The 13,797-nt window shown below is 34.9% G+C and overlaps 1 protein-coding gene across 1 annotated transcript in view; it reads left to right on the plus strand.

The window, feature by feature from the left end:
• The window catches only part of MALRD1 (MAM and LDL receptor class A domain containing 1), a 638,500-nt gene that overhangs the window by 222,012 nt on the left and 402,691 nt on the right, over positions 1–13,797 (plus strand). Inside the window, exons 21-22 of the mRNA XM_082385765.1 lie at positions 4,957–5,133; positions 7,625–7,787. Coding sequence (XP_082241891.1) covers positions 4,957–5,133; positions 7,625–7,787 — 340 coding nt within the window. The remainder of the gene's footprint in view (positions 1–4,956; positions 5,134–7,624; positions 7,788–13,797) is intronic.

Raw genomic sequence — 13,797 nt, forward strand, 5'->3', positions numbered from 1 at the left:
TGAATTAAATAGCTGAATCAATGCTGTGATTAGTCTTCTGGAGAATAACTGTGAGGAAATTTCAGGGAGCAGCAGAGAGAGATAGAAAAGGAAAATGGAAGGGATAGATTTACTTGAAGGATAGATCATAAAAGCTAATGGAGTTCCAGAGAGAGAATAAAGAAAATGGAGGAGAAGCAATTTTCAAAGATATAATGGCTAAGAATTAACATAAGATTTAAGAAGCCTATTCAACCTCATGCAAAATATTAGAATAAATCCAGGTCTAGGCTTATGGAAATGAATTAGAAAAAAATTAATGAAAGAGAAGATTATGGTAAAAATAGCCAGAGATTAAAATACAGTTACAAAAGAACTGCAATCAGATTAATAGATGACTTCACAATAGCAAGAATGGAAGTAGGAAGACAGTTGAAATTATTTTCAAAGTTCTGAGAAAAAATAACTGTTAGTCTAGAGCAAAGCAAAATTCTTTCAGGAATGAGGGTGAAAATAGGCACTCAGAGCATGACATCCAAAAACAAACAAAAAATGATTTCACTGCACCAGACTCCTACCAAATGAACTATGTAAATGTGAACATTTAAAGGAGACAGAATGAGCTCAACAAGGGCTGAGATGCAAAAGGGAAGAGACAGCAAAGAAAATGGCAAACGTGCGGGTAATTCTAGATATACCAGTGGATGATGAGCATGTGGTATGACCAGAATGTTTATACACTACTGAGAAGTATAGAAATTGATACAACTACTTTTGAAAGCAGTTTGGCATTATCTAGTAAAGTTAGATGTGCATCCTCTGTGACCAAGCGATTCCACACGTTGGTACCTCAGGAGAAATGTACAAAGAAACAAAACCTCAGAGTCAACTCAAAAACCACTGATGGTAGAATAGGTATATAACGTATGTTACATATTCATATAGTGAAACATTATACAGCAGTCAACGCAGCTAAACTGCAGGAACACACATTAGTTTGGTTGGATGAATGTACAATGTTCAGAAAAAAATCAAGTTGCAGATTATATAGAGAATGGAGTCCATTCATCTAAAGTTTGAATCTAAACAACATTTTATTTATTTAAAAAGGACCTAAATGGTGCTCCATGTATATGGTCACTATTCTAAGAATTTCACAGTAAGTTATTTAGTCACATAAGCTAATAAGTAAGCACTGTAAGACGTTATTTGGCATATATGCAAATGAAGAAAATGTAAACACAAATGAAAGCAAAGAAATAAAAAACACAAATTTCAGTGTACTGTGAACCAGGAGAGATGCCAATGAGGGGATGGAGTCAGCAGGGAAACACTGGAGAGTTCAAAACTGTTTGTGAATTTCATTTCCATAAACTGGAAGGTAAATATATGGCTATTCTTCTTCTTCTTTAAACCAGGCATATATTTTATGTTCATTCTTATATATGTATAATATATTTCATAATAAAATATAAAAGATAAGTGAGAGAAGTTTGAGTTGCTCCAATAGATTAATAGATCAAAAAGTGGCCACTCATGTGAAAAAAAATTGTATTTAGATTCTCATCACAGATAATAGATAACAGTAGAGCCCAGATGGAGGAAAGATCTAAATATGAAAAACTATCAAAATTTTATGGAAATTATAGGAAACATATTTATGATATTAGAATAGGGAAGATTATTTTTTGGTGAAATTTTAAAGCACAAACCATAAAGGAAATGATTGATATATTAAAATTAGAGTTTTTTTATTCTGAAAGACACCATAGAAAATGGAAAGACTCGATTAGGAGAGCATATTTGTCACTTAGACAAATGATTGAGGATTAGTATGGAGAATATGGGATTAATTTAAACCTGTAAATTAATAAGAAAAAGACAATGGATTCAGTAGAGAAAAATAGCAGGGTATGTGAATAGTTAGTCAAAAACGAGAGTAAGATACTGTGTGGCCCCTAAAAAAAGTCTCAATAATTAGGGAAATACAAGTTAGAATATCAAGGAATTATTATTTCAGACCTGTTACCCTGGCAAACATTAAAAAAAATCTGATGATGCCAACTGTTGGCTGGAATTTGAGAAATGCACACATTTCTGGGTGGAAATGGGTAAACCACCTCTGAAAACAACTACTTAAGTTGACTGATTACATACCCTGTAACTTTGAAATTTCATTTCAAGGTACCTTGCCTTGGAAATACTCTGGCATATGTTTGCAAAGAGAAATGTACAAAGACATCCATTGTAGCACACTTTATAGATATTCTTACTGTCCTGCTTGAGAAGAGATATACCAGCTACAGACTATTCATACTATTCATAAATATTTGACTCCAAGTATTCATTTAATTGAATACCCTAACCAGTTAAATGAATGAATTGATTCTGTATGCTACAATAGAGATAAATCTGAAAAATATGTTTTGAGTCAAGATTGCAAATTCAAAAGAAATATGAATATTATTTATGTAAAATTTTCTAAGACACAAAATAGTATATATTTGAAATGGAACATGTATGTTTGAGATAAGGATACAAAAACATGCATGAAGACTCACTATATTCAGGATGTTAATTCTTCCTAACTTGATCTATAGAGTTAATGTAATCTCAATTAAAATCCCAGCAAATTATTTTGTGAATATAGAAAAACTAATTCTGAAGTGTATATTGAGAGGCAAAAGACCCAGAAGATCCAACACAATATTGAAGGAGAACAAAGTTGGAGGACTGACACTACCCAACTTCAAGACTTATTATAAAGCTACAGTAATCAAGACAGTGAGCATAGAGCATAGAGGTTTTTTAGTGTAGTGAAAGTATTCTGTATGACACGCTAATGGGGGAAGCCTGTCATTATACATTTATTAAAACCCACAGAATGTAAAACACCAACAGTGAACGCTAATGTGAACTGTGGAAAAGCAACAATGGATTGTTGAGTTTGCAAGGAGAGCCTGCGCATGCATACCTGGTCTCTTAGTTTCCTCTTTTTCTGGAGACAGTTAGCTGAAGGAGGCATGAGATCTGCTCAGCTCCTCCTTGCTGTAGTTCACAATGGTCAGCTTCTGTATAGAAGTTTCCAGCACAGGTTATAACTTAGTCTGTTTATGTCTGAGTTGCACACTCTGAAAGATTACCTGCCTACAGATATAGGCTATTTTTTTCCAGTATCAACTTCATCCGTAAAAAGGTTGATATTTTGATCTACTAGCTGCCCTACACTTCAGTCTTAGTTCTTAATTGCTTCAAAACCTGAGCTAAGAAATAAAGTACTCTTTATTGGACTCTCCTCAAATTCCCCAAAGCACCCAAATCCCCAGTCCTCTAGACACTGGATGTGTAATATTGCTCAGGTCTTTGCTGTCCCCTGCAAAACATCTCTGCTTTGGTTTATTAGTTGCCTGGAATTAAAGTAAAAGCTCAGCTGTTCTCTCTTCCCCATGTCAGAGCCACCGGCAAATCGTTCTCCACGCTAATGCCTGATAAGCAGTTCTTGAAGTGGAAATTTTATATCTTGGTGTTTCTCCACAGCTTTTTATATTTACTTCAAAATCCTAGTTGGTCCCACTTAGCTGTGACCCCATAACCCTCTCCTCTCTAGTCCCGTATCTAATGACTCCATCAGATGCATTCTTACCATATCCCAAGATAGTCTTCTTGTCAAGCTCTCACAGTATTCCAGAAAACAACAGGAAAATATACTCCTCTGTCTTCACATGAGTCTTTTCTCCTTGCCTCAAAAGACCTTGTACCCTTCTTTATCTACCCAGCAACAAATCATCCTTTAAAACTAAAAAGTGTATATGTATAACTGCATTGCTTTGCTTTACACCTGAAACTAATACAACATTGTTAATCAACTATACTCCAATATAAAATAAAAATTAAAAAAAACCCCAAACTAAAAACTTAGTTTAAACATCACCATGCCAGGAAGTCTTCCCCATCTGATACAGACTTTTCCTGTGTTCTCTTAATATACTGTACAATCTTAACTTTTGTTCATCTATTCATTCATTCACTCTGTTATCCATCCATCCTTCCTTCCGTCCCTCCTCCCATCCTTCCATCCCTCCTTCATCCTTCCATCTCTCCTTCATCCTTCCATCCATCTGTATATCTATTCACTCACTTCACAATGATAGTGTACCCACCATATACCATGGTCTGTGGATGTGAATACAGGAGTTAAGCGATAGGTGTCATTCTTGCCTCCATCATGTTAAAATCTCTGTCCTAAACTTATCCCATGAGACTGTAATGAAAGAATTCCTGAATGCCTTATCCACTAGTCTGTAAACTCTTTTATGGCAGTGACAGCATGTTTGGCTTTAAATCCACTACATCTACCGTGTATATGACACAGAGATGTTATTAATAAGTGCTTATTGGATAGCTTACTGTCTAAATTAATCAACTTCTATAAATTTCTTCTAAACTCTGTAATATCAGAAATTATAGCTTATTTAAATATTTCTGGGTGAATAATTTTGGTTTGGGTCTATCTTGCAACCTTGAATCCCAACTATGTGGGGATATGTGAAACAAAGAGGAGATGTTAAGTTCATTGTAGCAGTGGAAGAACAAAATTTGTTCACCTAGTGGACGAGGAGGTTTAACGTGATCTTGACTCTGGTTCCTACGCCAGCACCCGGGATTCACTTGGTTCCTGCTGATCTTCCAAGCCCTGTTCTTGAGCCTCCCATTTGTTCAGTGAGCTCTGAAGAGCTTTTCAATAATTTCCATCTGCACCTTCACTTATTTTTATAATCAAAGATATCTAAAGTTATTTGCCATGACTAAAGCCATGAACCCCAACTTATATGCTTACATAAAGAAGTTCAGCAGATTAGCAAATACTATCAAATATTCTTTATAATGTTGTGTGAAGCATACTTAATAAAGTTTATTGTGTGAAATCTTTAAAGAAATGGAAAAATCTGCAAAATGACACTTGTCTATTATTTCAAGGTAATTTGCCAGTGGACCTTCCAACTCCACCAGAAACTTCAGTTCCAGTAACCTTACCTCCACACAACTGTACCGACAATGAATTTGTTTGCAGGTCTGATGGTCAATGTGTTGAAGATATCCAGAAATGTGATTTTAGATATGACTGCCCTGACAAATCAGATGAATCATCCTGCGGTACGTGAATTCCTAAATTTTGCATTAAATATAGCCATAAAACTGATAAGAAAATACTAGTGTTATCTCAAGTAGCGTGGCATAATGTCCTAGTTAGAAAATTTCAACCTGGCTTAAAGCAGTTTCTTAACATAAAGACTATTTGTATAGAAAATGATAGAAAAATCAGCATACATTCTTGTATCATGTCCAACAAGAGGTGTCTTTAAATTAATATTTAAATTCAAAATACTTGTTTTCATGGACTTAGCTTGATTCCAGAGCTATCATTTATCATTTTTATTCATCCCCCTTTTTGTCTCTGTTTGTCACAATCACTAAATAGAAATGTTTAGGGAAGAAGCATAATACCCTCAAATTAGATGAATCTGCTCAAATTTTGCCATTGTCAAAATGCACACATAAAATGAATACTATGTCAAATGTGCAGAGTTAATAAGAAAACCAATCCTAATACATGTGGACACTTCAACGGCTAGGTACTGTTGAAAGATGGTTTTCATTTATTGACACTTGCCAATCTATGGCTTCTCCTAAATGAATCAAGGCAAATTATTTAATTTAGAAGTGAACTTCTCAGTCAAAGATACAAACTGAGAGGAGAAAAATTAATCTGTGTCTGAATGGGCAAAACACAGGATCAGAAGGAATAAACACTTGTGATTTTTTTTCCCCTTCCTTGCTCTTTATTAAGTTGTATGTGAATTTACCATAAAATTGCTCAAGTGTCTTGATAATACTGACAGTTTAGAACATACAGATAATACAGCGTATAGTGAAATTCTAATTTGTCTCATGTCAGCCTCGTCAAGGAATTCTAAAACTTAAAAAATACAAATACACAATAAACTAATCCAGACCAGAAAACCTCATAAAATCAAAGCTAATTCACTCTGTGAATAAGATGGGACAGTAATTAACTCAGGTTGGTCAGGAAGATGTACTGTGCCTCACAGATGTAAGATAATATAATGGACTATGCTGTGGTATTCAGACTCCCTCATGGGAAGACACTAAAATCCTCTTCTGATCACACATAAGTCGTCTTTGTAAAAGTTTACACAAAATCTAATTAATTACACCTAGTGAGCATCTTTAGTAAATACTGACTTTCTTCTTAGTTCAACTTTGAAATTTTAGTAGTGCCATTTATGATTGGATGGGAAGTTTTGGTAAGTTCTGTAAATGTCCCGAATGAATGTCTACTATTAAATTATTAAAATCATGGGGATATTTATTTATTTTGATTAAACATGAATTATTACCGTTTATTTCTGAACAAATTGTGTCTTGCCTTCGCCATCTCTTTGTAAAATGAACTATTGTGATAAATCTGCTTGTCACCTACAGTCATATTTTGTAATTTTTTCATTGTGATAAGAATACAATATAAGATCTACCCTCTTAATAAATTTTTAAGTGTACAATACAGTATTGTTGACTGTAGGTACAATGTTGTACAGCAGATCTTAGCTTGCCTGAAACTCTATGTTCTCTAATTTTTAAAAAATCTACAATTTTAAAATTCTTTTTTAATAATATGATGAACAGGATTCTATTGAATTCTAAATCTCTTCACAAAATAAGTATAATTATATGATCAATATTAATATCAGAGATTAAATAACACACCTGAATGTCATGATTAAAATCACTTTTTTTGATGGAGTTTTCCTTCTCAAATTTTATGTTAAATCGTGAACCCAAGTTTCTAAGTGATATAGTAGTGGTAACCTATGCCATCACTGTTTATGCCATTTAAAACCTGGAGTACACACCAGGCTTTCCATTGTATACACAAGACCTCATTGAACTGAATCTTTTCTTTTATTCAAGAAGTAGAGGATTTAAGACAGACAGACACATGAACACATCAGAGAGAGAAGGAGAGAGAGAGGAGGAGAGAAAAAGAGAGCATTTGTTTTCACACACAACTTATGTATTTAAAAAATCACTGGACTTTTAATTTTGTTTGATATTAGAATACAGTCATTACAAGAATATTGAAAACTTTCAACGGAAGAGGTTCAATATAAAAGCTGTTGTAAATCTTATAGCTTTGAATTTAAGTAATTTGGAATTTGGGATTTAGCTTTGCGATAATACTGTGAAAAAAGAACAGACTTATCAGAACTTGCAGGTCATATAAGCAATGTAAGTGTTGTGTCAGAAGAGAGTGGCAATTCTTAAATTGCTGCTTTCAGAGCGAATTAAAATCTCACTTCTTTATGAAAGCAGAATCTTCAGTATGTGCATTTATTTCCACATTTCAGTTAATATAGATATTTGAATATAATACACCTAGATTTCTTTAAAACTCTTCTAGTGATTGTGTAAACAATTTGCCTAATTATTTCAGTTATGCTTAAAAGTTAGATTATAATTTAAAGAAACCCCAAGAGTAAGAAAGTGCTGATGCAGATGGAAATTGCCTTTTATTAATACATTTATTGTGATTAGCTCATCTTATCTCTGTCCCATCCTATTCAAGCTATGGAAGTTTGCAGCTTTGAAAAAGGAAGCCTGTGTAAATGGCACCAGCCAATCTCAGAAAAAGTAATTCAAGATTCAAACACATTCAGGTGGGGACTTGGTAATGGAACCAGTATTCATCATGGGGAGGAAAATCACAGGCCGTCGGTGGATCATACAACGTAAGTGACCACGCATTTGGAACATGTCTGCTAGGGACTATTTATTAAGCAGTTCCCAAATTCCTGCCACACCACCTTACCCTAAGTTAGTGCTCTTGTAAAGATGAAGGTTTAAGTGAAAACATAAGTGGGCTAAGTGTACTCTTTCTTACAAAATTAAAAAAATTTTTAATTAAAAAATAGTAAATGCTCTTATAAAAGTCATAGAAACCAGAGAAAAGCATGAGTAAATAAAGAAAAAATATTTGTAATATCACCACTCATCGAAAAGCACTGTTAATATGTTGTTTTAGAATTATCTATTCATTCCTTCCCCTCCAAATTTCTTTTCTCCTTTTCTTCCTTTTTCAGCTCCTCCTCCAACACCTTGCCCCTTTCCCTCTTCTTCCAGTCTTTGCTCTTTATCATCATTTATTTTGGTCTTTTCTTTCGAGGTTTAATAACAAATACCTTTCCCCTGTTTTGTAGTCCACAAATATATTGAGTGCTCACTTCCTACAAGATCCCATTCTTCCTCTTTCCTTTTGTTGATTTCAAGGAAATGTTACTGAAGACAACAAAGGAATCCCCATTTATATTACAGAGAATCTTTTCCAAACCTTTATGCCTTCACACTTCTCCTCAGTTAAAGCTTCATGACCCCCAGTTCCTAGGCTGCTGCTTCAAAGAAAACTAAAGGTATATCCACTGTCCAGTCCATCATTGCCCTGGCCAACTTGACCTTGCACTCAAGGGGACCACGGTATCTTAGGTGTACAATGATTTTTCTTTCCCTGGGCCGACTTTTTCACCCTGGTTTTCTGAGCTCCCTTTTGTTCTTTTTGTTCTATTAAAATGGTTCCAGTTTTACCATCATTTTATTTAAATGTCTGCCGCCAGGTTGCCCAAAGTATATAGAGTAGTAGATATTCATACTGCTTTGTTTTGATCACATTTGACAGTTGGCAAGTGATTTTTGAAATTTCAGGATACAAAATTTCCTTGGGCTGCTTCTGACATAAAAAAGTACAGGGTAATTTCAGAAAGTTTCTGTGGCTCATGCAAATAAGCCATACTTCATTAATAAACTATATTTCTGTAAAGAAAAAGGTAGACTAGAATCTCACTTCTAGGTGGTAAAAGTATAAACAGAAATATGGCAGCATATAAGCAAAGGAATATAATCGGCTTTTAACTTGTCTCTGACCCTCACCCCCTGCTTCCAATAGACTGCAAATTCCTTGAGGAATTTCAAGGACTGTGATTCCCATTTATTGCATTATTTCTAAGGCTCATTATGTATTAAGTCCCAGTAGTTATTTGTTGAGTGAGTTAGTTGATGATTAGGATCAATATATTTATGCTTTATAATTAAAGGCTACAAGGCACAAAATTAAATATATTTTAAATAGGAATACTTAATAATCAGATAATGTTTAATGGATGTGCTCTACATGACAAAATCCTGGAGAAGGGGGCAGTTCCTCAGCTTCTATCTTCTCTAGTTTTCCTCTCCCCTTCTCTCTAGGTTCTTTCTTCAGCCAAGGAAGGTCTGACATTTTTTACTTTGTCAAATAGTTCTTATGCATCATTTATTCTACTCTATGGCTTATAGTAGAACTCCAAGCTCAGTTTGTCCAAATTATGGGGTTTTTTTCTTTATATTTAAAGGGGAGCTTTTCCATTTAGAAAATGCTTTTCTCTCTCAGGTATCTGGCTCTAGAGATTTAAAGCCAGGTTTTTAGACTACTGTCTCTGAAACAGTTTTCAAGACCAGTTTTGAAAATCAAAAAGCTCTACACCAGTTCTTTCTTTCTCTTCACTTTCTATGATTCCACTTCACCCTAAGGTAAAGATTGCTTCTGGCTTGGGTTGGTAAGGAACATTCATAAGCAAGTGCAAAAGAAAAAAAAATCACATTACTATATTTCAAAATATTCTCTCACTTCATACACCTAATGAAGCAATAAAACATCTAGAAGAGTCATGGTGGCGTAGGAATATGTAGGGAAGTTTTCATTGTGCAGATGGGTCTTCAGTTACGTCTTAGCTTTTACCGTTTCATTTCCATGATGGAAAACAAGGTAAGTAAAGTCATAGTCCAAGTCACAATCTACTGTTTTGTGTTCACACTTTAATGGACTATTCTTTGTACCTGAGGATCTAAAGTGCACTCTGGGTCTAAATTAAGGGTTGCATCTTTATTTTTTACTTGTTTGTTTGTGGGAGAGTAACACCATTCCATACAGCTGGTGCATTCAGCATTTGTATATGAATTAGAAATAGTCATCTCTTCTTCTAGGGCTTCTTCTGTGTGGCCATGGTCTTAGCACGGGGCTTGGTGAGTGGATTCTTTCTTCATCCCGCTCAGCAGGGACCAACTAAGGGCACCTGGCATGATTTTTTTCCCTAGGATTGGAATCTAAATATTTATTTAGAAATAAATATTGTTCTCAACTACAACCAGAGAAAAAATAAAGTAAAACCCCTTCAATGTAAATATCATCAGTTGCAATTTGCATGTTCTTTTGAGATTGGAGTTGGATGAAATTTCTGTTTCCTCTAACTTATGCAGTGAGAGGGAATATTTAATAGAAAAATTCTTTTCTTGGTATTTTGGGAAAAGCACCCTAATCTAGTTCAACAACAACAGCAACAACACACGCACACACACCACAGAAGAAAAACAAGTTTATATCCATTCATGCTCCAGGAACTACTAGGAAACTTGGCAAAAACATTAGTCTTACTCAGCTGAGAATTGTTTAAAAAAATTGTTATTTGCTTATCATTGAATCAAGGTATTTGGATTACCTAGCTTCTGAGCTTTGTAGCTAATTCAAATTTAAATATGTTTAGAACATTGAAGATTTGGAAGTGTTGTGTAATGATTCCTCGTGGTTTGTAATTTCATAAGATCTTAGAATCCTGTACTCTGACCTCCATAATCAGTTCAATAAGCCAAGGCAGTTTTACATTAGTATGTAAATTGGTAAACTAGCTTATAACTAAATACCATAAATTTTTTTTTTAAATTAATTAATTAATTTATTTATTTATGGCTGTGTTGGGTCTTCGTTTCTGTGCGAGGGCTTTCTCTAGTTGCGGCAAGTGGGGGCCACTCTTCATCGCAGTGCGCGGGCCTCTTCACTATCGTGGGCTCTCTTGTTGCAGAGCACAGGCTCCAGACGCGCAGGCTCAGTAATTGTGGCTCACGGGCCTAGTTGCTCCGCGGCATGTGGGATCTTCCCAGACCAGGGCTCGAACCCCTGTCCGCTGCATTGGCAGGCAGATTCTCAACCACTGCACCACCAGGGAAGCCCCTAAATACCATAAATTTTATGATCATTTTTTACTCATAGGAAAACCTTTTTTTCACCCAACTTCCTTTTCACAGCTAGAAGCCAAGGAGAGCAACATTTTGAGCCCTTGGCCCTCAAATCCATTTTATTTGACTGCGGTAAATGCCCATCTATTGGTTAAATAAGGTTTAATATTAATGCCTCTTAGGAGTCTTAAATCATTCCCTCAAGCAAGATGAAGCTCTTCCTATTTATTGCTCATATGGAAGTACACCTAGTGGAGTACGTATGCATATTCTGGGTCTGTGGTTTCTAACTGTGCTCACAGAAGCTTTAGGGAAGTTTCTCAAAGTGTGGATCAAGTACCGCCGAAAATGTTTGTGTGTTTATTAATACTTAAATATGTAATACATTTAAAAGCAGATTCTGACACTTGAATCAGAATCTTGGGAATAGAGCCTGGGGCTCTGTATTTTTAGTGTAATTCCTAGGTGGTTCTAGAACCTCATTCTTAGGGGCCCTCCAGGGCAGAAAGTGGGGAGGGTATTGCTAAAAGACAGAGGGTGGCTTTCTTATCAACTAATTCCAATTTTGATTAGAGCAGACTCATTTTCCTCTAAATCCAGTGACTAATTTAAAAAAAATAGTACAAAATATTTCAGGAAAAACCAAGAAACAAAAATATCCTAAGATGATTTTACTTAAAAATAAAATTTGTGTGTTATAAAGTAACATATAATTGAGAAATCATTTGGGAGAAAACTCTACCCTGTGTTAATCTAAAAGGCATGTGGGCTTCCCTGGTGGCGCAGTGGTTGAGAATCCGCCTGCCAGTGCAGGGGACACGGATTCAAGCCCTGGTCTGGGAAGATCCCACATGCCACGGAGCAACTAAGCCCATGCGCCACAACTACTGAGCCTGCACTCTAGAGCCTGCGAGCCACAACTGCTGAGCCCGTGTGCCACAACTACTGAAGCCCACGCACCTAGAGCCCGTGCTCCACAACAAGAGGAGCCACCGCAATGAGAAGTCTGCGCACCTCAACGAAGAGTAGCCCCTGCTCGCCGCAACTAGAGAAAGCCTGCACGCAGCAATGAAGACCAAACACAGCCAAAAATAAATAAATGAAATAAATACATTAAAAAAAATAAATAAAAGACATGTAACTCAAGGCACCCTCTATGCTGCCTCTTTCATTGTAAAACACCCAGCCATTTCTCTCAAATCTTTTTGCCCATGTGTTCTCTTCTCTACCTCTAAAAAATGATCTGTCTGTCTTTTGGATCAAAACCAAGCATACCAATTTTATTATCATCTGGAAAAAACAGATATTTTTAAATATTTTGCATTTTTAGGTTTGCTTACAGACTGTTGAGAAACTATTTGAATATGAACCATCTCGTTCAAAATGCAGATTAGATAGAACACAGTTTTGTGCTGCTTGTTTATGAAGTAGAAGTACTTTTTCTTAGATTTTTCTTTTTATTTCACGACACTGATCATTGTCTTTCAGGTGGAAATGAGTTATAGTTCCCGCTGCTGCAGATGCAGCTACATTCCTATCTACATTATGCATTTGTACAGGCTTGACATCATTATAAACTAAAAGCCACATAAATAATGCAAGCTGTCTCTGTGACATAACTGTGCATATCATAATGTATCTAAGTGCTGGATATAAATGTGGATAAAGCTTCAGTAAAACTGAAAATATTTTAATGTTTTCTGCTCTGCAGCAGTAACAATTTTCAAAGCTTTAGTCTCGGACATTAAATGCCAGAATTACTGCTTCCTCGGAGCCTTTTCTGGTAAGCCAATTTTTTATAGGCCAATTTAGATGCCTTAACACTCTCCCAATATAATTTCTAAAAGATCCAGTTTTAAAAATCCAGAGTAATGGTTAAATACCAGGCTTTAGAAACAGTTTTGCTAAAATAAAAATAAAAATGCAAACAGGCAAAATAAAAATTAACCGTAGTAATTTTCTCTTAAGTGTTTTAATACTGGTGGGAAATAGCATTTCTGGCAGTGTTTTCACAGGACTGAATATAAAGCATAATTGCACCTCTAAAACACAAGAAAAATTGCTTTTGTTTTAGACTGACCTTGAGTTAAGCACCTATTCTTTATTTTTGCATACATATCAATAATTTGTTTTAAATCACTTTAATTTTATTTCAGTGTATTTTAGCTTGATAATAATTTAAAAAATTAACTACAATGACTTGAAAACATGGAATTTAAGAGAAATCTATGCTGAAAATAATACTTGTAAACCGTAACTAAAATAATATATATACAGGGGTTAGGTAATATGTAGTTGCTGTACATGGTAAGGTTTTAAGAATGTATTCATAATACAGTGTATGATTTATGTTATGTTACCATAATGAAATTAAAAATTCATTTTCATTATATAATTTTTGAATGTGCCTTCCCTTTAACCACATTAAGATGAAATAAATTTATTTGCATTCCTACTCCTGCACAAAATTGTTATAGTTATACAAAATGTGGAGGAAAAAATATGTTTTCTCAACTAAGTAAAGATAAATTAGATTTAATTCTTATATTAAGACAAGGACTTGAAAATATGAATATACTATATCACATATGAACCAATATCAATATGATCTAATGACATTCATATATGCAGATACATCAAATACTCAAAGATTCTTATGGTCTGGAGGAGAAGTAGCCTTGACTAGGCACACAATTCATTCTT

This window comes from Balaenoptera borealis (assembly GCF_965194805.1).
Source record: "Balaenoptera borealis genome assembly, chromosome: 3".
NCBI classification, from domain to species: Eukaryota; Metazoa; Chordata; class Mammalia; order Artiodactyla; family Balaenopteridae; genus Balaenoptera; species Balaenoptera borealis.